The 22,830-nt window shown below is 46.6% G+C and overlaps 1 protein-coding gene across 1 annotated transcript in view; it reads right to left on the bottom strand.

Moving 5' to 3' along the window:
* The window catches only part of TCERG1L (transcription elongation regulator 1 like), a 219,960-nt gene that overhangs the window by 32,715 nt on the left and 164,415 nt on the right, over positions 1-22,830 (bottom strand). The window contains exon 8 of the mRNA XM_004438862.3: positions 9,350-9,419. Coding sequence (XP_004438919.2) covers positions 9,350-9,419 — 70 coding nt within the window. The remainder of the gene's footprint in view (positions 1-9,349; positions 9,420-22,830) is intronic.

Below are 22,830 nucleotides of genomic sequence, written 5' to 3' on the forward strand. Positions count from 1 at the left end.
ATCAGAAATGAAGAATAAACCAGAAGGTGCACAAACATGAATAGAATAAATGCCATAAATAATGCCTTAAGACTAATAAAAGATGAGAAGGAGAGGAAAAATCAAAAAGCAAAAAGGAAAAATACAAAAAGGATGCAAAAGAATGTGATACAGCAGAAAAGCAAAGATGAACCAAACAGGAGACATGGAGTCGTCAATAAGGAAACTCAAAGCAATGAGATAGAACAAATACCAAAAATAATTCAAGAAAAATCTCCTTCTATGAAAAAGACATTCACCTACATTCTGAAAAGGTACCTCATACCCGGAATAATTAACCAAGGATCACCAAGACAGAGACATACTCTATTGTCTTTTAAAGGATAAAACTAGTAACTAAAATGGATTGAAGCACATCAACGAGGCTTACATCCAGGAATTCAACATGAATTCGTCAACTTTGGAGGATGCTTGAGAACCAACATGATAATTTGAAATCAGTATTAAAGAGAAAGCATCAAGCATTTATCCTGTGTTTTCTATTTGAACTGTACCTTAAGGGAACCAAATAGTTTATGAGGACGTTTCTTTTTATAAAAGTAGTCAGGCTAATAAATGCAAATTAAATGATAGGATTATAATATTAGCATTGAACCATCCTTAGAGAAACAATGGATCTAAGGAACTCAGCTGCTCACATCACAAAAAAGACAGCCGACCAGATACAATGTGCCTCCTGGTGGAAGGAACTCAGTGCTGCTATGAAGCGTTCTTGCCAAAACACTAATCAAATCTGAATCTGATGCAGCCTCCTGATCTGACTACAGACTTGAAGAAACTACAGGGGAGAGAAGAACCCGTTAAAGCACACCACAGTGATACCCAGACTATGGGAAACTCTGCAGTTGAGAAGAAATTCTGATTTCTTTAAAAGCAAATGAAGAAAAAAACATTGGATCGGGAGAGGAGAAACCTACAGATTAAAATAGTCTTGGGGGAGAGATCAACAGAGTGCAACGTGCAAACCTAATTTGGATATTGATTTGAAAAGTAAAATTGTAAGAGAAAATAAAACAATCAAGGGAATTTGAACAACGTCTGGGAGGCTACTCGATAATATTAGGGAATTATTGTTTGTTTCTTTAGGGGTAACTATGGTTATATTTTTAAAATCCTTATATTTTAGTCATGTGTCCTGAAGTATTTACAAATGAAATTTATACGATACCTGGAGTTTGTTTAGAAATAATCTGAGCGGGGCAGGCATGGACTAGAGATGGACAATGTTGGCCGTGAGATAATTGTTGAAGCTGGGAAAGGTGCATGTGGGGTTAAATATTCTGTTCCATTTTTTATATTGAACTTTTCCAAATTAAAAAGTTAAAAATAGGTAAATTGACTATGACTTTTTAGTTGGGTATACCGGGTCATCTTCATTGTGTTGGGCCTTTTCCAGCACAGTGTCTGATAGCCAGATAAACACGGGCCACCTCAAGCTGTCTGTCTTCCCTCCCTTCATATTTAGACCTCTTTGCTTTACTAGAAATCATCTCAACTGGGCCTTTTGAATTTACCTAATCTGTGCTTGCTCCTCACACAATCATTCCTCTTTGGCTTCTCCCTGTCTTGAAAGCAAAGCTCCCATCCTAGTCCACCCTCTTCAGGACCAAATACCCTGCTTCCCTCTCCCGTCCCTGTAGCAGCAAAAGTTGCCCTTTGGTCAGTGAACCATCTCTACCTGCCTCCATCAAGCTGAGCATTCTTTACAATAGAAGTAATCATCAGATCGAACAGAGTTAACCTATTAATTATGGCAAGCGTAGGGCAAATACATTCTTTTTCACAGGAGACAAGAGGAAAAACTGCCTCCAAATGTGTAAATGTACACATTTACACCTCCAGGGGGTAACAGAATGAGCCAAAATTCTTGACAATCGGTCTCGTGAAGAGAGTGGTGAGGCTGGGGTGAGATGCACTCTACCGCTTGGCGATGTCTATATCTCCACGGGGACAGGCATCAGACCTCTGGCGAACCATAATCACACAGCAAATGAGGATTAACTTGACCAAATGGGAAGACTGCTGAGGATGGGCCCACTTTCTGGAAAGTAGGCACATGGGGCATGCTAGTGAGTGCCCGGCATGCAGGCTGCACATTGTCCATCTCACTCGCTCTCTGGTGACTCAGAAAACATATTTCCACTTCAAACAGCTGCAGTGATTTCAGAAATCATAACTGTAATTTGAGTCACCATTCCCAGGTTTCTGACGTTCAGTTGCTCATTCCTGTGGAAAGTAAGCTGCATTTTGTGAGAAACAATAGCTGTGAAGCTTCTCATTATGGACAGCCGCCCTGAGCACATGATGGTCAGCGGGGTGGAAAGAGTTCTGAGGATAGGAAATTCCTCAAATTCCATTTAAAAGAGAAAATTCTAAAGTCAGAATTTCAGAGAAGAGTTGGAAATTAAAATTGTCTTCTAAGATCAAAGACCATCTCCGGGGACAGTTTAGTCTGGAGCGCAGACGGGAGCCAGACAGCCCTCAGCGCAGAGGAGTGCTCTGGTGATGTTGGAGAGGCCAGGACTCTGCTGCCCTTGGCTGTCTTAGCCTGAGGAGGACTCTGGGGGCTTGTAGTGGTGGAGGGAGAGAAGGAGAGCGTGAACCCAAGATCCCACACATCTCCTCCAGCTCCCTCTTTCTCGATTCCTCTTCCATTCCCACACATTACCTCCCTGATTGCCTCATGGTCACATGGCCTTGTAAAAAGACCTCCAGCTGCTTTATCACGGGATACAACATAGATGGGGACGCAACACTCTAGCGTTGATGGGACTTTCTAAGACCTGACCCCCGGGCCTTCCCATCCAGGGCAGGAACTCAAATCAAACAGTAGCTGCTGCTCCTGCCATGCACCCAGAGACCCCAAGGAGAGGCTAGGCACCCACAGAGGGACCAGAATCGATCAGTGTGCCGGCACCAGTGTGGGGACGGCAGGAGGTCCCTGTGCCAAGGTGGGAGGGGGCTGCAACTCAGTCGTGGTTTATCATGGGCTAGGGAGCTTCGGCAGGGTGGGAACGACAGATTGCAAGTTCAAGAACCAAGGGCTAGAACAGGAGTAGTGACACAATGGGAAATAGGGCGGGAAGTGGAGACATTTCTGCTACAACAAGCTGGCACCAGAGTGCTCGAAGCCCATGAGAGAAGACAATTCACCCAAGAGTACTGCATCTCAGGATGCTGGAGATGAGCACATCCTACTGTGATCATCGGACATAGCATGAATACCCCTTTTCTTCTGGGCTAGAGCTGCCAGAGACATGAAATGACATCCAATTGGCTGTGTGTCCCTGGGTCCCTGCACACAATGTGTGGCAATAGACATTTGTTCAATGCGTGCCTGAAAGAGAGGACTTGATACATGGGGGAGGGGCAGGCATTCGTTACAACCTGCTAATGTGGCCGTTTATTTGTTCATCCACCCACTTTGCCTGCCTTCCCCAGGCTATGACCTTTCGTGGAAAGGCAAAGCCTTCTTTTGCACCATCAGTTGGCAGGAGACGTGGGCCTCACACTGTTCCAGATAGTTTCCACCCCATCAGACAGTCTGGGAGCATGGGAAGCTCCCAGACATGTACGGCCTGGATCGCACTGGGAACCTGGCACGCAATGCACTGCGTACAGTAGGTGCTTAGCATTTGATGAATTAGTGGGCCAGAACCTCGGGGTTGGAGGTGAGACAAGGTCTCTTATCTTTCCATTTGGGAGCGACCTGCTGCTGCTCCACAGGCACGGAGAAGGACCTCCCTGTGGGTGGGCACTGTGTTGGACTTAGACACTCATCCAGAGGCTGGGAAGGCCCCCAGGTTCCCCAGCAAACATTGGACATTTGGGTGTGCTCTCGACTACAGGAATGGACCCTTCATGGAAGAAGATTATGCAACAGGCCCCTCTCTCAGGCAAAGGAGGGCAGACCTATGACTGACATCCTGGTGTCACGTCAGAGTTCATGTGCCTGCTGTCAGCAAGCAAGGTCCCCGGGAATGCCTAACCAGCCCCCCTTTGCACCTGCTGCCTGAAAACATGTGACAACAGCTGGACGTCAAGTGCTTACTGAACAACAGAGTCACGGGCAGTGAAAGGCAGGCTGAGAGGTCTGAAAAAGAACCAGTGATGACAACTCTGAGGTCAAGTGCTCTAGAACCAGTTCTAGATTGGCCTCCTCATGGTCAGATTTCAGATTTATCTCCATGTGAATGAACAGCATCATGGAAGCTGGAAAGAGAACTCTGCCTGTTCACCCCAACTCGAGGAAATAACACCTGCTGGGTCCACATGTAGTACTCAGGGGTGTGACGCAGGGGTCTCATCATTAATGTTGATACCTGGTCTCTACTCTCAGAAAGACATAAGTTTCATCATCCTTTTTGAAGAGAAAATAAAAGCCAGAGAATATCTGTGTTTCAATCTAAAAAGACAAATTGAAATCCCATGACAAATTACTGCCTGGGCCCTCAGTCTTCTCACAGGCAGATATCAATGAGGCGTCCTCAGTGGGCTGCCCTCATGACATGAGGCACAGACACAATACTGTTCACAAAACCACAGGCTTCTATACAGAACCAATTAATCAACTAAAGTCATGAATTATGTACAACGAATAACTTAAAAGGTATGTGGATGTTAATAATGTGTTTTCCATGCATGTCAAAGACCACAAAGAGACATACACCGTCCTATCTTGTCCCCTGGAGAGGAAAACGCGACTCCGGTGCCGACATTGGAATGCAGATCATTCGCTTGTTATCTAAGGACAAATTAAAGATAAAATTCTACAGCAATCTTAATTTGGAGTCCACATATTTTCTAGCATTATCTTACAGCATTTCAAAGGAGCAATGCTGTCACTTTCTCAGTAGCTAATCTTTCTGGGATTCTAGAAGTCATGTATGTGGAAGGGAATGGGGCTCATCTCACACTTGCATGTGAGAACAGAGGCATGGCGTGCTGGCCCTCCTCGCTGCACACACTCAGTGACCATTATACGCCTTGCACCAGGGATCAGCTGCTTTCTGATTGTAAAAAGAGTATTTTCTTCCCCCACAGTTGACTCTCTCTAGGTGTGGGCTTGACTTGGGGTCAGTCTCAGGGGGAGTAGCTGCAAAACCTCAGACATTAAAGTGGGCTTTTGTTGTCTTTTGGGTGGTGGTGTTCTTCTTCTGTTCTAGATCGATGCTCCCTGCCCTAGGTTGCCCCCAGGTTGGGTGCAGAACTGCAGGTAGACAGATCATAGCCTAACAGCTCTGTGAGGACCGCTCAGGGTCATGTATGGGCACTGGGGATGGAGACTTCCTCCTCAGGCTACCCCAAAAGTCCTTAAAGACCCAGCCCTGTCCAGAAGACATGTTTTGGGCATGCCTTGGCCACCTTGGTTTGCCAAGAGGAGAATAATAGAGGACATATTTGAGGAAAGCAGAAGAATGACCCCCGGGGCACTTCTTGCTGATTCCATACTCTTGGGTCTCCACCCAAAGCTCTATATGACCCCAACAAAGCACCCTACTTGATGTTAAGAGTTGGCGGTACAGGGGCCGGCCCAGTTGCCCAAGCGGTTAAGTGTGCGCGCTGCACTGCGGTGGCCTGTGGTTCACCGATTCGGATCCCGGGTGCACACCTACGCACGGCTTGGCAAGCCATGCTGTGGCAGCATCCAATATAAAGTGGAGGAAGACAGGCATGGATGTTAGCCCAGGACCAGTCTTCCTCAGCAAAAAGAGGAGGATTGGCAGATGTTAGCTCAGGGCCAATCTTCCTGACCAAAAAAAAGAAAAAAAGAGTTGGCGGTACAAGACCAACTTTATCACTTACATACAAGGTCATCCACTGGGCATCCCCAAAGTTCACAAATGACCACAATAAACAATATTCCACACCAAGAGATTTCTTTTGGGCAGCCACAATACAAGAAATCTACACCAAACATCATGCAAACTTAAATAGGTTTCCTAAGCTGTGGGGTCAACGATAATTGACAACATGAAAGAGCAGTTTCCCTCTTTCATGCTGTGGAAAGCCATTAATTTAACAGGAATCCCCCCGCCCATCAACTGGCAAAAGCTGGCACTTCGTGAAGGGGCTACAAGCCATACAGATCACTGGCAAGTTCTTCTCCAATGTGTTTTGTGGATAATCTCATCCTGATTTTTAAACCAAATGACACGCTTTCACTGAAGCCTTCAATGCCATTATTTGAAATAAATCCTAACTTCTTAAAATAGACAGCACATGTGAAACGCAGGTCTGAACTATAAAAAGATGTACACTTCAGAAACTGGCAGAACCTCCAGGCGCTGCACTAAACGGGAAAAGGCAAACAATCAATTTCCCGGTCCCAGGGATCACGCATCACGAACACATTCCATTAAATGGAAAATCACCATCTATCTGAAACGGCACTCACCAGGTCTTTTAAAATATTTTAGTAATTTGAAAGCTTGTCATTATGACATATTTCTCTTCCCAGGGAATTTTAGGAAAAGTATCATTTGGACCTGAATTATTTGCACAATTGATTTAATTCCATCTGTGTGAGAACGTTCAAAATGTGTATGAATTGTGCCAGGGTACCTGAGAGATGTAGGGAGTAGAGAGCAGTGTCTAAAATAATCATTGTAGTTTGTGTCCTCATGTCTTTGATGTCATTATATGACTGCTGATGAGTCATACATGGCAGGAGGATTTTAAGTGATTTTTGATGAGGAAAAATTATATTATTTAGACAAAAAGGGTAGGTCAAAACGAACTGATTTCAGCAGGTTCCCTGGAAGCCTGTTGTCTTACTATTTATGCCGGAGTCCACTAAATAAAAATAGGCAAAATAAGCCATTAGGAGCCCGAGGAGTACTCTGACAGGAGCCTTCCCAAAATGGACAAAAACGTCAAGATGGCACTGATGGACCATCCAGCCTGGGGTGATTAGCTCTGAGCAAGGGACACGCAGATCAGTGCTGTGGAGGGAGCTTTGGAAAAAACTGTACGAAAGTGAAGCTTCCAAGCAGAGGGGGCACACTTTGTGTAAACTGGCTCATAAATGCATGACCAGGACTCATGGAACATTCTAGATCCTCAGTCCAGCAGCATAACTACCACAGAAGCATTTTCCTCCGAGATCAGTGGCAGAACAGAACCACCCATGACAGTGACGCCTCAGGCATGGAGGGGAGCCCGTGAGCCTGAGCGTTCTCCTCGCACACAGAATCTGCAGGCTGGAAGCCGCTGGAAAATGCACCATCACCAATACCGGGGCAGCTTCACCCAAAACCTCCATGTCTGCTCCAAAGCGAGTGCTCATCTATGGAGCAATTCAGTGATTGAAACCGGAATTAGTGTTTTCATGCCAACCGCTCAGAGCTCCAGGCCAGTCCCACAGGAAAAGGGTGAAACTGGGCGATGCAGGCAGACACCCCAGCTACTCTGGATCCGACCGAACTTTCCCTCCTACACAAGTTCAGAGTTCATCCAATCATGGCTAGATTTCCATTTCTCTTCTGCCTCAGGAAGCTCATCTTGGTTTTAAACTTTTATATATATATCTATATATAGATAGATACACACACACACACACACACACACACACACACTCATTCAAAGACCAACGGAGACTGGCTTAGCTGATGTCCATGCTCTGAAAGTAAGTATAAAGAGACAATATTTTACTCCCTTTCCTGGAGCCCTTGCCTCACCGAAGGCATCCCGTGTACATCCTCTGTGGCCCACACAAGTGTCCTTCGACAACAAAAAGTGACTTTCTAAGGAGAAGATTTGAGGGGGCACGAGCACAGAAGCCTGCGAGACTAGGTGGGGGGCTTCCTCACTCCAGGGCCACAGGGAGCCCCTGGCCCTGCCACATTGCAGCCCTGGGTCTCCTTCACCTCAGAGAGACCTCTGCCTCCCACCGGGAATGCCTCCCTGTCTTGGGGAAGACAGTGCTTACCCTTCCCTGCATTGTTTCTGGAAAATTCTGTGGTGTCTGCTTGTTATCAGTTAAAATGACAATATACCTGGGGCTTGGTCATTAAAATCATTTTTAAAGGGGTGTATAACGGAAAAAGTCCCAAAGGTATTGAAATAAAAGGACTTAATGAACCCACTCAGGTCTAATTCTACAGGTTCATGGCCCCATGGGCGTCACTTGGAGAGGAGAACCCATTCCCAACTCCCCTGCTGTCGGGCACCCACTGGCCCTGCGCCTTCTCTCCCTCTCTCTCCCTCTCTCTGTCTCACTGCCCTTTGCCTGGAAGTCACAGGGTAAGGAGTGAAGAGGTGAGAATGGGCAAGATGGCATTTCCCTTCGTTACTGCAAACATCTGTTACTGCAAAAGTAATATGTCTTCTGAGACACGTTGTTGTATAGAACACACGCACAGTGCCAATGCTCTTGACAACTGCATTCAGATTCTTGCCGCAGGCCTGAGGGGTCCCACGAAGGGCTGATACACGGGCACCTGTACAGGATGGAATGCTTGCTGGGCCAGCGCCAGGGCCAGTCCTGACAGGACGCCGGGCTCCACTTGAGCTCGGGAAGCAGGCTTTGACACTCCCCTCGTGGGTCGTCTTTTAGACAAACCCCCACCAGAGATGGTGCCCAGAAACTACACCGTGCCTTCCGTCTATCTCCTGCCGGGGAAATTAGACCGCAAATTTTACCCCTTTGTGTGGAATTTAGTATGAAAGCAACCACGGACCGGGGCCTGACTGGAGGGGTTAAAGGGGTAACAATCACCCCCCTGGCTTGACAGGCAAGGCAGATCTTCCACCCACCACAACCAAATGGCAACAGGCAAACTCTGATGGAGAGCTTCCATTCTCTGAGTGCAACCGGAAGTCACACGGCATCATCTCATTCAGGCGTCTCCTCAAGCTGCCACTAGGAGCTTCTGCAATCTCATTTCTCAGATGAGAAATCTGAGATCACGGTGGAATTACTTTGCCCAGAGTCACAAAGTAAACAAGGGACAGAGCTGGAACCCCCAAACCCACCTCCTCACCCAGCACATGGCACTCTCTGGGGCACCTTGATGGCTCTGCCGACTCCTTCAAGGCTCCGGAAGCAAGGCCAGGGCTAAGTGTGTGGGCACCAAGGAGGCCTGGGGAGGGCAGATGCTGCCCAGTGTCTGAGGTGCCTGGAGCCACTGAGACACCTGCGCCCCAATATGTGGGGCCCCGGAGCAGTCCTGAGCTCTCCCACCATCTGCTCAGCAGTTCAATCAGCTCTTTGCTCCATCAATAGAGTCAAAACGATGCCTTTTCTTTCTTAACCACACCTAATTATCCTCTAAGGAAAGACACACGAGGAAAGGACATTGACACCTACCGATTCCTCTTGGTTTTCACGTTTGGGTCTTCCCTGCCGTCTTCAGAGCTCCACCCATCGCTGTGGTCTGCTGAAAGAGAATCGAGTTAATGTGGTTGGGTGTCAGCGCTCCTCGCTTTGGCAAACCACCAGGAAGCGCTCACTTTCAAGCAGACTCATCTGGAAATTAAGAAAACAGATTTCCCTTAAAGATTGCTATCAAATCCTATTAATTTTCTCTTGGTATACTCCCTCTATGTTTCAGAGAAGAGAAATCTGATTTTCTTTTATTCAGAGAAGTCATCTCTAGCCACTGCTCATTAGAGGCTGCTAGACCTTCAGAGGGTCGGAAGGATGGAGAATTGAAAGCAGGCATCCACCTGACCCCTCCTCTCGCACCTCGGGACGCAGGCCCTGGATAAGCCCTTCTATTTCGAGTCTGCCTTCACGTTCTTGTGAGGGAACTGAGAGACCTGGCTTCCTCCTCTGTCCACTGCAATGCATAATCACATCTCTCCCGCATTCACCATGTACTTCACTGCTGACTACGTGTCTACTTCAAAAAGCCAAACTGATTTTGAAGACGGGTCCCCTGTTTCCATCCTGAAGAGGTTGGCCCTATAAATGTTTGATGAGCTTTCAGAATGAAAAAGTAAAAAGGTGCTTCGGTGTTTCATATTTGTCTCCAAAAGGGAAAGAGGAAAAATGAGTATAAAGATGGTTCTGGAGCATTATTATTTCAGTCCTGACAGGCTGAGTGATTGCCAAACGCTCCCTAGCATCACAACTGCCTTCTCGCCCTGCTTCTCATTCTGTGCCTCATCCCCTGGAGACCTCTCTCAAGATCGCCCCAGTGTGGGCGCAGGTGCAGGGGCTGGGCTCCGCAGAGCGCCCCCATGTCCCCACCCACCGCCCCGCCTCCCTCGTCTGCTCTGACTCGCGTCCTTCCTGAGGAGGCTCTGCAATGAGAACGCCTTCCTAATGAATGTGGAGTTTACGGGAAAAGATATCAATTTCAACAGCTGCGAAGCCCTCCGCACCTCTCCTTTTTACAAAGCCTGACAATGCTCCACCTGTGCTGTTTGGAATCCCAATAATGCCTCAGTCACCAGCTCTAATTCCCATATGTGCATAGGTTTTCTTTCAATGTACGGGGTGGGGCTGAGGGTAGGATGAGAGGGTCAGGTTCTGGGAGCTCCTAGCTTGCCCGAGCCCACCTTGCATCTTCGTTCTAGTGGCCTCCTCCCACTGGCAGCTCATCCACGCCAAGTCCTGCACAGCACACCATGCCACTACGGGACCACTGAGTGCTTTCTAAGCAAGAACTGGCTGCAGGCCAGTCAGTCCGCATGTGTTCTCCACCTGGGCCAGCAGTTCTCACCACACACAGGCTCCGTGAGGAGGTTCGGCCAGAAAAGAGACATTACAGACATTGACACTCTTTCAAAATTGAAGATGGAGTGGGAATTGGGGTTCCTTGCACGGCAGTGTTAGGAGAAGGGAGGGTATGCAAGACTTCAGCTCATGGCAAGGTGAGGAGCCCGAGCCCAGGTGGTGTTTTCAGGGCTCTCAAGCAGGGACCCTCAACCGTGGCACAACCTTGGGGCTGAATCCTTCTTGTTGAGGCATGGGGGCTGTCCTGTGCACTGTAGGATGTTAGCAGCATTCCTGGTCTCTACCCACCAGACACCAGCAGCAACACCCCGTCCCAGTTGTGACAACCACAAATGTCTCCAGAAATCGCCAAATGTTTCCTAGGGGACAGAGTCTCTCAACCCCAACACACACTGAGAACCAGAGGTCTAGAGAAAAGACCGTCTGTGATAACAGAGCTGCTGTGGGAGGAGAAAGGCTCATCTTCTTCACTCCACACTCCCTTCTGGATGTGCCCCTCCAGTGCTCCAGCAATCTATCCCCTCATGCTGGTGACCCAAAAAAGCACACCTACCTCCCCCGCTCCAGCCCGGCTCTCCACCTCCTGGCCTCTCTACCTCAGTGTCCCATAGGCACCCCAGCCCGGCACATTCAACCTGGGTCCACCTTGCGCCCACCATTCCCTGTCTCAGCCTCCATGAGAGAACCCGGGACTGGCTCTCACAGTGCCCTCCTGGTCCCCACTTGCCGGGCGCACTGAGCTCTCATGTGGGCTCTGCCTCAGCTCCTGCAGACTAGCTGCTTCTCTGCTTGCCTGCATCTCATGGTGTTCAGAAACTTTCCCAAGATGTGCCTCCTGCCGGAGTGTCCAGAGGAGGCGATGCTCTCGTTAGCTTTTGAAGAAGGAGCAGGGCTGTGCTCGTCATCTCCTTGCTTTTTGGGCAGATGGGATGGGGGGTGATGAGGAGGGACAGAGACACGACCAAGACAGGGAACACGCGTGGAAGAGGCAGACCCTTCCTCACGCCCTACACCACAACACACTCCAGAGACTTCAAAGGTTAGACACGAAAATTTTTTAAAAATTAAAAATAAATGAGGTCATACTATTGTAAAGATTTTGGCTACTTTTGAGAGTTTTTGTATTTGTTTGTTTTGAATAATCTCATCATGGGTAAAGTCTTCCTAATCAAGATACAAAGTCCAGAAGCCATAAAGGAAAATATTTATAAATGTGGCTGCCTTTAAAAATACAAGACCAGAGGGAACGTCAGGCAAAGTGGTGGCGTAGGAGACTTTGGGGTCAGTCCCTCCACCAAAACAGCCATTGAGCTGGAAGAGTGATTGGGATCAACTATTTCAGAATTCTGGAACCTGATTAGACACTTACAGCAACTGAGAAGTGCTGGCGGAAGGGACATGCTGCTCTCCTTAACTGACCACAGAGACCCCGGCACAGAAACTCCAGTTTCGGGACTGAAACTGACAGGGAGTACATACATGTTTTAAAAAATAGCTTGGCAAAGGCATAAATGGACAACTCCAGCCCTCAACAAGCAGGCATCAGAAATCCCTGAGGAGTAGGAGAACCTGTTTTCCAGTGTTGCCACATTATAATACTCAGATAGTCCAGTTCTCGACAGAAAAAAAAGCATATAAAGAAATAGAAAAGTATGGCCCATTCACAGGAGAAAAAGAATCTGACAGAAACCATCCCTGAGGAAGCCCATATACAAAAATTAACTCAAAATGCATGAAATAGCTAAACTTAAGAGCTAAAACTACAAAACTCTTAGATGAAAACATATGAGGACATCTTCACAACACTGGATTTGGCAATGGTTTCTTAACCATGACACCAAAAACACAGGCAATAAAAGAAAAAAACAGATAAATTGGACTTTACCAACATGAATTTTTGTGCATCAAAGGACACTATGAAGAGGGAAAGGGCAACTCATAGAATGGGAAAAATATTTGCAAATTACATATCTGATAAGGGATTGGTATCCAAAATATATATAAAACTGCTACAACTCAACAACAACAAAAACAATCCGATTAAAAATGGGCAAAGGGCTCAACAGACATTTCTCCAAAGATATATAAATGGCCAAGAAGCACAAGGAGAGATGCTCAACACTATTAGTCATTAGGGAAATGCAAATCAAAACCATAGTGAGGTGCCCCTTCACATACACTATGATGTCCATAATACTAGTAATAGTAATATTAACAATAATAATGAAAACAGAAAACAGCAGGTGTTGGCGAGTATGTGGGGAAGGACATGCAACAATTATGCTTTGCTGGTGGGAATGTAAAGCGGTGTAGCTGCTGTGGAAGAAGGTTTGGCCATTCTGCAAAAATGTAAACATAGAAATACCTGATGAGCTAGAAGTTCTACTCCTAGGTCTATGCCCCACAAGAAGTGAAAACAGGGACTCAAATGGATATTTGCAGGCCAGTGTTCAGGTTAGCATTAGTCACAATAGCCAAAAAGTGGAAACAACTCAAGTGTCCATGAGCAAATTCATGGATAAACAAAATGTGGTATATACATACAGTGGAATGTTATTCAGCTATAAAAAGGATTGATGACAAAGAAGTCATCAACAAAACAAAAAGAAAACACATCAACTGGGAAAAAATATTTGCAAATCATAGATCTGAAAAAGAGTTAACTTCCAAAATATATGCAGAACTCAAACAACTCAACAACAAAAAACAAACAACCCAATTAAAAAATGAGCAGAGGATATGAACAGACGTTTTTCCAAAGAAGATATACAGATGGCCAACAGATACATGAAAGGATGTTCAACATCACTAATTATTAGGGAAATGTGAATCAAAACTACAATGAGATATCCCCTCACACATGTCATAATGGCTATAATTATCAAAACAAGAAATAACAAATGTTGGAGAGGATGTGGAGAAAAAGGAACCCTCATACACCGCTGCTGAGAATACAAACTGGTGCAGCCACTGTGGAAAACAGCATGGAGATTTCTCAAAAAATTAAAAATAGAAATACCATATGATCCAGCTATTCCACTTCTCGGTATTTATCCAAAGAACATGAAAACACTAATTCTAAAAGATACACGTACCCCTATGCTCATTACTGCATTATTCACAATAGCCAAGACTTGGAAGCAACTCAAGTGCCCATCAATGGATGATGGATAAAGAAGATGTGGTATACATATACAATGGAAGACTACTCAGCCATAAGAAAGATGAAATGGTACCATTTGTGACAATGTGGATGGACCTTGAGTGTATTACGCTAAGTGAAATAAGTCAGACAGAGAAACACAAATACCATATGATTTCACTCATATGTGTAAGATAAACAGACAAACAAACATACAGACAAGGAGAACAGATCGGTGGTTACCAGAGGGGAAGGAGGTAGGAGGAGGGCAAAAAGGGTAAAGGGGCGCATATGTATGGTGATGGATAAAAACTAGATTAATGCTGGTGAACACAATGTAGTCTATGTAGAGCTGAAATATAATAATGTACATCTGAAAAAAAAAAGATTGAAATTCTGACACAGGCTACAATATGGATGAACCTTGAAGACATTCTGCTGAGTGAAATAAACCAGTCACAAATGAACAAACACTGAATAATTCCACTTACACAAGGCACATAGAACAGGCTCATCTCTAGAGAATGAAGTAGAAGAGAGGTTCCCAGGGGCTGAGGGAGAAGGGTCCTAGGGAGTCATTGATAATGGGGACAGAGATTCTGTTTTGGGTGATGAAAAAGTTTTGGAAATATTGGTGATGGTTACACAACATTGCGAATGTACTTAATGCCACTGAATTGTACACTTAAAAATAGTTAAAATAGCAAACTTCATGTTGTGTATAATTTACCACAATAAGAAAAAATTCAAGATCAATTTGTTCCATGGAAAAAAATCAAAAGACCAGGAAAAAAATTGGAATCATGCTATAGCCAAAATGCTGACATCCTTGATTTATAAGAGTCCATATAATTCAAAAAGAAAGATAAACTCTTAAGCACTTCACAGGAATACAAAATAAAACAAAGGTCAATAAACCTGTGAAAAGGTTCAATTCCACACAAAATGAAATAAATGCCAACTGAAACAAAGAATGGTTTTAAAAATTAAATTTTGATGATCTACAGTGCTTATTAGAGTATGCAGAATCTATTAGTGGGCATGTGAACCAGTCAATCTTTTTACAGGAAGATTTAGCAATATCTGTCAAAATTTAAAATACATGTACCTTCTGACCTGGCAATTCCAATAATATGAATTTATGCAATAGAAATACTTGTAATGATGCTCCTAAGATAAATATATGTGTACAAAGGTGTTCTCATAAGCATTATGTGTGTTAGCATGAACGAATAAATAACCTATAAGTTCATCAACTAGAAGAATGTAATGGACTCATGGTGTATTCATCCAAGAGAGTAGAGACAGACAGAGAAAGACAGAGAGAGAGAGGCAGAGAGCCAGGAGAGAGAGAGATGCTCAGAACATGAAAAGTTGGAAAGATATCCAAGATGAAGAACAGAAAGTGCAGCATGTCAGTTCCTGAGACGTTTTACTAAAACATACAGACACACAAACATCTGCGTATTGTCAAGATTTACTGTTTTTATGCATTTACAAGCAAGGGCATGATGTTAAAAAAAAAAGGCACTGAGTTGGGCAGTGAGGTTGGAGCAACTAGTGAAAGATCTTCCGAGTCTGTGAGACAAATGTCTTCCTTTCTGTAAGTGGAAGCGATTACACCTAGTGTGTCCAGTCCCCTTAGAAAGAGAAGGCACAACCTCTGGTGAAAACTCACTGAAGAACTGTAGGAGTTGAATTTGATGAGGCAGCAAGTTCGCATCGGAGGAGATCGTGGTGTGTGTTGTACACCTGAGTCCCGAGATGGATGGCCCTCGGAAAGGTGGAGGGCTGTAATGACTCCCTGGCAGCCCGGAACAACAGTGCTCTGGCCTGAGGACTGGACGGGAGTCTGCAGCTCATTCCTAACGGTAGAGGAGGTGGTGATCATGGTCATCACCCGAGCAGATCTCCCCCACTGAGCACCCAGACTCACCAGTCCCACTTTTACGTCTCTGCCCGCTGTTTTCCAGGGAGCAAGACGCCCATTAACACAGATGAGCTTTCCTGGGAAGATGAGCTGAGATCTTATAGATGTTCTGGGGGTGTCTGCAAACATCTGGCTGAAAAGACTGATAGTGGGTTAAATAACTCCTATACTCAGCGAAATGTACAAGTCACTCAGCAGAACAAGACAGCAGAGCTTCTCCAACAGCCCTCCAACCTGGTAATACCTAGAGTTCACAGCTGAGGGCTGCCCGAGAGGGGCTTTCATGAGAGCGATAGCCCCCTCTGGTCAAAGTTATGTCCTTTAACTTGGGTGTCTACAAACAAAGCAAATTAGGAAACTAACGGATACAGTGATATGGCGCTTCTGTCCAGGCTTCTGAGAGTCATCAGTCTCTAGGGTGGCACCCATCAAGGCAGCAGTGAGCTGAGACCCTCCTCAGGTCCTGAGACTGCAACCTGGGAACTGTGCACAGAGAACTCCACGCATTGTGCAGATGTTTCACAAAAATGCCCTGAGGTCAAAGGCTGGCTGGACTGTCCAAGTCTCACCTACAGAACTGCGGCACAGGCAGCACCCAGTGGACCCTTGACGGGTTCTGCGTGATCAGAGCTAAGCTTCCACAGGGCAGCCTCCACCTCCGACCCCACCTCTCCACAAAGCCCCGTGTGGACAGCTCTCTCTGCATTTTCTAAAATCCATGAGATGCAACAGATATGTCACGCATTTAAGAGTTGTTTGTTCCATCATTCCATTTGAGATTGGTGTTTGTGAGTGAGAAAATGGGGATAAGGAACAGAAAACACCCCCAAGGGCACTGATGCTCCTTCAAGGGTGCAGAGGAGTACGTGCCCCCCAAGATTGTGGCTTTCTTGAGTAAACAGAGGGGGGAGATTGGGGGGTGCTCCTGCTTCGGCAAGAACTTCCCAGAGCTTCTCGCAGCAGCTGGGTCAGAGCTCATCCACAGGTGCCAGAGCTGGAGTGGTGACGCCGTGGGCACAGTCTTGAGTGTCAGGACGAGATGCCAAGCAGTAGTGCCCCCTCGTATTCTGGAACGTCTTCCAACACCAACAACCACTTCCCCAGTTCTCGGGATACCAACTGGGAGTGCAACAATTCAATTTGATTCTGACACCAACTGTCTGGAGATAACATCAGATTCCACAGACTTAAGTGCTCATCCCACAAGACGCCCCCTCCACTTCAGACACCTGTGGCAAGTCCCAGGCCACCCCTACTTCTGGCTGACCAGCTGTAAATCAAGGTTCCCACGACCCCTCCTCAGGTTTGGTGATTTGCTAGAGCAGCTCACAGAGCTCAGGGAAACACTCGTGTTACTGGCATAGGGCTCACCATTGTTGGGCAGCAAGAGTCACATGGCTGAGCTTCTGCCACTGGCCTTCCCCCTCCTCACTCCTCCCACGGGCCCAGGCTGGTGGGAGAGGTGGGTGGGGGTGTCGGCAGGTGTGAAGAGGGTGTGACCGGAGAAGGGAGAGGTGAGGTGGGGATCAGAGTGGGTCTATCCATGGAAATGCACAGTGGACCCCCAACTGGCAGGTCCAAGGGCATCTCTTGGTACCAAAATTGGCCTTCTCTGCATCCCTAGGTTGCAATCAACTCATGAAAGAAATGTAAAAATACAAAGTAAGGCAGAGAAACAGCCTGAACAGAGCTGGGCAGAGTGTTGCCCGCCACCCGATTAGGAGGGGTTGAAGCTGCTAAAATGGACCCCATAGGGGTGTGTGGTTCCAGCGGGGACTTAGGAAGGGAGTTCTGCATTTGGTCAATCATTGTCATGGGGGAAGTCTCCTCGGTCACTTGGAAATGCTGGACTAATGGTGTGTCCGCCACTGCAGGAACTCTCACGCTTTCCGCGTCCTAATTCTCACTGCGAGCTTGCCCCTGAGCTCAGCCATGGGTGAAGGGGTCCCCCAAGCATGCTCAACCCCTCCCCATCTTCTGGGGTGCAATGTGAGTGGCCCTGCCTCAGGAGGCCCCCTGGGTGCTGGTCTGGGGGCTCACTTTGCTCCACCCAGCCCCTGCCTTCACTTCTCTCCCCGCCAACATCCAGCACGCAACACGTCACTGCCCGCCCACCTCCTGCTTGCTCTTGGAGCCGTGACAAGCCCAGGGCTTAGTCAGCCGCCAGTCCCTGAGCGAATAAATGGATGATTTAGAACGGAGTTAACTGCCTCCTCCCTCCGCCTTCCTTCCCTTCCTCATTCATTCCTGGGCCAGGGCAATGGTGGCAGCTTGAAGCATTAGGTTCTGGGGGAAACTGCTTTGAAAAATGCTGTTCCAGTCTCTCCTGCTTAACAGTCGTGAGCCCCGAAGGCACAGAAATGTGACATAGCCTCTTTATCAGCACTAAATCAGAGGTGATTCTAGAAAGCCGCTGCCCTGCCCATCCTGGCTGCCCGTTCCGCAGCCAACTACAGCACACCTGAAGGGGAGTGTTCCAGAGAATTGTCAAGACCCCATGGTGCCCACATGCCCAGCTTGTTCCTTCCCAACACCAGCTGCCTGAAAAATTCTACCAGGAATTCAACAGGCGCCCCACACTCTGCTTCCTGGAAAAGTCGATGAGGGGGTCTCTAGAGGGCTGATCTGTCTCCACTTACCTGCCTTATCTGGGGGTCACGTTACAGAGACTGACCAGCGTGGGCACTGAAATGGAGCTCACAAAGCAAGGTGCTGCTTCGTTCATTGTACAAAGAGGAGGCATAGGCTGGGGGCCACCAGATGGTGCCAGGATGTGGGACACGGGTCCCATGAGAAGGTCAGGTTCCTCCCAAAGAGCCGGGGCAGGGGAATCCCGCGTGAGGAGGGCCTCTCCCTTCAACCTGAGTCCTCTTGGATCAGCAAGGATGCACATCCTTGCCCCTTTGGAGAAGAACTCGGCATTTGCATTTTCAGTGGTCCTGGGTCCTCCTGAGTGCTGCCCACCTCCTGTCCCACTGTGATCTGGAGATCCGTGTACACTGTCCCTGGGCAAACAATGCTTGGGAAAGCCACCCTTTCACAAGTCACAGCTGTGTTTACTCACCGGGACGGCTTTATGTCCTATTTGGTGAAAGAAATGTCATTACCAATGTACATTTGTCTTGAATATAAATGACTAAAAGGTTTACAGAGCAATTGAAGCCTGCGGAAGTCTGTGCCATCTCTATTACAGTTGGGGATGAAGCAGTGTTAAGTGAAATGCTGCCTGCACCTGACTGTCCCTGCATCAGGCACAAGGAGAAAAATGGTTCCCAAAACCTCGTTTTTATCATAAGCTCAAAAGATGTCTGGCGAGGCTATCCCACCTCGGATCTGGAGTCAGACCTGCCAGGGTACAACTCCTGGTCCCCCACTTGAGAGAAGTGTGACCTTAGGCGTGTTAATTAATCTCTTTTCTTTAATTCCTTCTTCTGTCAAATGGGTATAAAGATGGTGGGTTGCATAGTAATGGTCCCCAAAGATGTCCATGCCCTGACCCCTGGAACCTGTGAATATATTAAGTTACGTGGCACAGGGAGATTAAGATTGCTAACCAGCTGACCTTGAGATGGGGAGACGATCCTGTATCATCCAGGTGGGCCCAGTGTATCACAAAGACCCTGAAAAGTGGAAGAGGGAGGCAGAAGAGTGAACTAGAGAGAGATGTGGCGATGCTGTGCTGTTGCTGAAGGCGGAGCGGCGGGCCTCGAGCCAAGCCAATCAGGTGGCCTCTAGAAGCTGGAAGAGGCGTGGGAGTAAGTCTTCCCTAGAGCCTCCAGAAAGAACACAGCTCCACCAACCCCAGTGGGACTAATGTTGGGCGTCTGACCTTCCAGCCACAGGAAGCTAATACAGAGGGCACCCACCTCCTGGGGCTGTGTGAGCACTAAGTAACCCAGTGGGTGAGATACAGTATCCCCATTTTCCCTCCACGGCTCCCTCCTCCCTCTCCCATGGCCGGGAGGAGGCCACTTCTGCAGTTCTCACTCCCCAGGCCCCTGTCCTGCTCTGCCACTGGGAGGCACCAGTGGGAGACAAGAAAGCAGGAGAAGGGATGGGTCCTTCCTCATCTCTCCCCCTGCCTCCCCTCCTCCCCTCCCCAGAGGATGAGCCCATGGGCACTTGTCGAATCTTCCTCTGATACTTCCCACTGGGTGGCACCAGACCCCCCCAGTGGAAGGGACAGGATTCTCTACTGTGGGCAGGGCAGGCAGAGCTGGCTGAGGCGATGAGGCAGCAGGTGCATTGGCTGGACTGCAGGAAGATGTCTACCCATCGCTAGGAAGGGAGGGCTTGGGTGCTGCAGGTAACTGCAGTGAAAGAATTGAGCCTCTGATGGATTTCAGGAATCCTGAGGCGGGTAGGAAAACAACATCAGCATCCCGTAAACTGAAGAGCCTGTACTAGTCCTGAGAACATCACCCCATGTAATAGATGTGGGATGGAGGTGGCACTTCTCATTTCACTCTAGTTCAACAGACGTTTATTCTCAGCTAACGGCATAGCTGCTAGAGCCGTAAAAAATCGGGATGCACCACAAGATAATTACGAAATAATGCAGAGCTTTGTCCAAATCTCTCAGCAATGCTAACAGAGTGAAAAAAAGGACTTTTCCTTCTCTGTTGAGTGATGAATGGCTTAGCACCTTGGGCAGTTCTGTGTCCTGCACCCCGTAGCTACCTAACACCATTAGCTCCACTTCCACGCCTGACACCTCCAGAAAACACACACGCACAGACACCTCTAAACCTAATGGCAGTTAAATGTGGCTGCTATTTTATAAAATTCATTTACTTCATTTGCATCTTGAAAAATAATGGGTATCAACTGGAATGCTTAATTTTTCCATTTCCAACCAGTAACAGGTATTAATGTACTCAAATCTATAATGACTCATAGTTCAACAAAATGTGAAAAACAAAATTCCACACCAAGAACACTCTCCCCTCGAGCTTGTTCTTGTAATAATTAGGGTGAAATCATTTGATGAGGCATGATGGATGACCAGCCAGGAAAAAGTAGCACTTGCTGATGGCAGGAGGTCATCAACTCTGCTGCTAATTGCTACTTAATCCCCCAGAAACACTCACTGTCCTAATTGTTTTACTGCAAACAAAATAATTTGGGTGGGTGGGTCTTAAGAAACTAGAAGTTATACACTTAAATGTCAATTCTACCTTGCAACAAGAAGTTGAGTATTGAGGTCATTTACATATCTTCAAGATTCAGGTTGAAAAATACAGGTTTAAGAAAATCTCTTACTGTTTTTATAAGAGGAAGCAAGGTTAAAACTTGCCTTGTAACTACATGGAATCTTATCATCAAATATCTACCTAAGGAGAGTAGTCAGTGCCTCCATTGTAAGTTGACGGAAGACAAGATAGCTTGATTTATTAAGTCTAAATCAATCGGATATTTCTGGTTGTGTTAGATTTGAGGCTCAATTCTCTACCTTTTAAGTATAAAATGAGATTCATGTTAGTAGAGTGAAATGAAGCACTGATCTATGACCCAAGTAACTCAGGTCCCTGTGGTTAAATTAATTAAACAAGCAGGCCATTAATCTGAGGGGCTCTAATGCCTAGGTGACCTAAGTAAGCAAACAGAAATCTCAGCCTGTAAATGCCTCAAGGTCCGAAATCAATCAAAACGCTAAGGACGACCCATCCCAAACAGCCAACTAGGCTTTAAGCTGTAGCCAATCAATCATTTCCTCTCTTTGCTTCCCGCCTTCTCTATGTGAGTCTTTCCTCAGCTCCCATCAGCGGAGCACCCCTAACCACTTCTGGTTTGGTGCTGCCTGATCTGAACCAATTTTTTGCTCAAATAAACTCTCCAAATTTTTAATATGCCTCAGTTTATCTTTTAACACTGTCCTCCACCGACAGTCCTCACAAGCCTCAAAATGGCAGATGCCCCAGCGGGCTGTGCTGGGGACACCTCTCTGTTTCTCTTAGACTTGGCTGAATTTGATCCAAAGGAGAGAAATGAGAAAGCAGTTGTGCATTGACTGTGGATGAGTTCCTTTCTTCTCATTCCTACCGATGCTTTGCAGGAAAAAGAAGAAGAAACAGCACCCAATTATCTACAAGAAAGCAGGCTAAAGAAAGGAGCAGGAATCTGCTTGCATTATTTGCCTTCTTCCAGGCGAATACAATCATTGCTATGACAAACTGCACCTTGGTGTTTCCCGTGGTATTCGTAGGTCTCGTGATACCCCAGGCTGAGCATCATCTCTGGTTCTTGAGCAGGGAGCTTGGGGGACGGTTTTCTATGAGGATTTTTTTTTTCCCAGCCTTCTTTCAATACACAAAATATCCCTTTTAAAAATGGATGCCACTTGATCAAAGGAGGAAACAAAATCAAAAACCCAATTCTTATTGTCCCTGAATACAGCTAAGTTTTTACAGATTTAGTTACATATGTACCTAGAACATCTTTCTTTTAACAACAGCAGTTGACTCAAGCTCTCGGGAGAATGTTCCTCTTATCTTAAGTGAAATAAACATATTAAACCTGTCATCTCTCAATCTTAAAAGACGACTATGAGCTTTGAGCTTTGCAAGAGCAATCTTTGCCGTGTCTCTTAGCGCTGTTAAAACTGTTAAGAAAACTTTTAAAATATTGTTTTCTAAAGTTCCAGTCAAATGCCTCTGGATTTGACTAAAAATGTGGGCTGATGTCATCTTGTGTTAGCCTTATATAGTGTGGAATCAAAAACATCATTGCAAACCCAATAAAACACCCCACAAGAGAGGGTGTTTTATTCAAAGACCCTCTTTCAAGGCGTCTAGACCCCATTCCCCGGCCTTTCAGCAAGCGTGTGCATCTCAGGTCAGGGAAGAGCTCCTGGTCTCTGATTTCTCCAGTGGAGCCAACACGGTTGTAACCCACGTGCTCAGGGAGTGGGCCCTTCCCAACGGAGCAGCTAATAAAAAATACATTACATCTAATCGTAAAGGATCCTTTCTGAAAATGCTAAACGTTCTTCTCTGACTACAGGGAGACGAGATTTACATGGGCGTCCTCAGAAAT

This window comes from Ceratotherium simum, chromosome 6 (genome assembly GCF_057802395.1).
Source record: "Ceratotherium simum simum isolate JZ-2026a chromosome 6, ASM5780239v1, whole genome shotgun sequence".
In the NCBI taxonomy this organism is placed as follows: domain Eukaryota; kingdom Metazoa; phylum Chordata; class Mammalia; order Perissodactyla; family Rhinocerotidae; genus Ceratotherium; species Ceratotherium simum.